At 37.8% G+C, this 1,584-nt stretch overlaps 1 protein-coding gene across 1 annotated transcript; it reads right to left on the reverse strand.

The window, feature by feature from the left end:
• Window positions 1–1,084, reverse strand: LOC103520192 (ubiquitin-associated domain-containing protein 1-like). The gene is made up of 2 exons (XM_008485285.3): window positions 946–1,084; window positions 1–378 (listed from the first exon to the last, which is right to left on the reverse strand). Exons 1-2 carry the CDS (start codon window positions 1,040–1,042, stop codon window positions 194–196), a joined length of 282 nt encoding a protein of 93 aa, XP_008483507.1. The 5' UTR covers window positions 1,043–1,084; the 3' UTR covers window positions 1–193.
• Between the last annotated feature and the right edge of the window lie 500 nt (window positions 1,085–1,584).

Consider the following 1,584-nt stretch of genomic DNA (forward strand, 5'->3'; position numbering starts at 1 on the left):
TGGTACTATTGACAACGTTAATATTGGGAATTGATAAAAAAAAGCTCGATTAAAAAAAAATCACAGTCGAGTTTTTTTTTCTTCTTTTTTGACTATGTTTCATTGATCAAAGTTTTACCTTCTTGTTCGTAGCATAATTATTTTATGTTGTACAATGTTCATACTCATGATATGTTTGGTGTTGGTATGTTGTTCAGGATATGTTTGTAGCATTGGTGTTGGTACTATTGACAACATGTTGTTCATAGTGCCTGTTCACACTGAGAATATGTTTCTCACTCTGATAGATTCGTATGATTGTACTTATGACGGGGGCGATCTCGGAGTCTTGCATCCATAGGTTTGAATTGTGAGTGCTGTCCAAAATGCACAACATTGCTGAAACAGAGAGAATTCTCTGTTTTAATATTCCTAAAGATACTTCTTCAAACTGAGCCAACAGCGATAGCATATTGAATGCATTTAGTAGCGCGTAGTCACTTGCAAAACCAAACCTATGATAATCCTGCCAAATTTCAAGTTTCTACGACATCGGGAAGTGCCTCATAATTTTGATGAGTGAATCAGTCGTAAAATAAGCGATTTTGAAGCCGTTCTTTCTACCCCTTCCGTTAAAGCTGGAACTTCGGGATTTCGCAGGCATAATAATCAAATATAAATTAACATATGGTCCAAATTTTGTGACATTACGTGGAAAATTAACGAAGTTATGATAGGGCTAAAAATGCGTCGAAATGTTTCGTGTAATATACACACTGGCGTGCTCAGGCCGGAACTTGGCCTGGTGCACTGCCGTGCGCCTAGATCATCGCTACCAGTAGAGAGACATTCTGGGTTGGAAGTCGGCTGGGGCAACATCTAAGAGCCAGTGTCGGTCGCCAGGTCCGGGCCGACCTTAAACTGCAAATCTCTTAAAGTTAAAATAATAATAATAATTAAAATTACCTAATAAAAGTCGAGGATTGCCAAGGCCCAGCATTATGACTGGATTGGAGATGAGTGCCTTATAAATAGGATGATCCGAGCTTAGAGCACAATCCATATCTTCTACTCGGGGCAATCTATCTCCTACAAGCCAATGGCACTGAAACAATCATGAAAATATAAAGGAATTTGAAATCCCGATGAACAAGCAAAACAGAAAAGCCTGCTATGACCTCGGCAGACTGGCTCTCATATATAAAAAAAAAAAAAAAAAAAAAATCCCCCTTGTGTTAAAACCTCCTGATGTTCGCCGTCTTCCAACATACGCTTCATAATTTAAACTGTACTTGCAACAAGTTGTTATAGTTTTCTCTTACCCTAAGTCCACTTTTTCCTTCAGTTCCTTCGCACTCTTAACGTTTGTTATTAGTCCTCAAAGTCGACATTTCACTTAATCTTGTTTATTAAGATTACATAACATTGTCTACAAAAGTAACACTAATTTATTTATTTAAGTGATTTTTTTCTATTACTTTGGTACCCCCAAAAAGGGTACGGATTTTTCCGTCCTTCTGACCCCCTCTACTTTTAGTGTGTTCAATTTCCACGTAAAAATGGTGTAAACAATCTACAGTGCTAAAACAGGAGTAACGGTACTCC

Source organism: Diaphorina citri, unplaced genomic scaffold, assembly GCF_000475195.1.
Source record: "Diaphorina citri unplaced genomic scaffold, Diaci psyllid genome assembly version 1.1 scaffold3311, whole genome shotgun sequence".
Taxonomy (NCBI): domain Eukaryota; kingdom Metazoa; phylum Arthropoda; class Insecta; order Hemiptera; family Psyllidae; genus Diaphorina; species Diaphorina citri.

What these genes read in the sequence shown, in the direction of transcription:
- LOC103520192 (XM_008485285.3), bottom strand. Translation starts at nt 1,042, where the DNA reads ATGGATTGTGCTCTAAGCTCGGATCATCCTATTTATAAGGCACTCATC. An exon ending in CAATCCTCGACTTTTATTAG is followed by an intron (nt 379 to 945) that starts GTAATTTTAATT and finishes TCTCTGTTTCAG; the next exon opens with CAATGTTGTGCATTTTGGAC.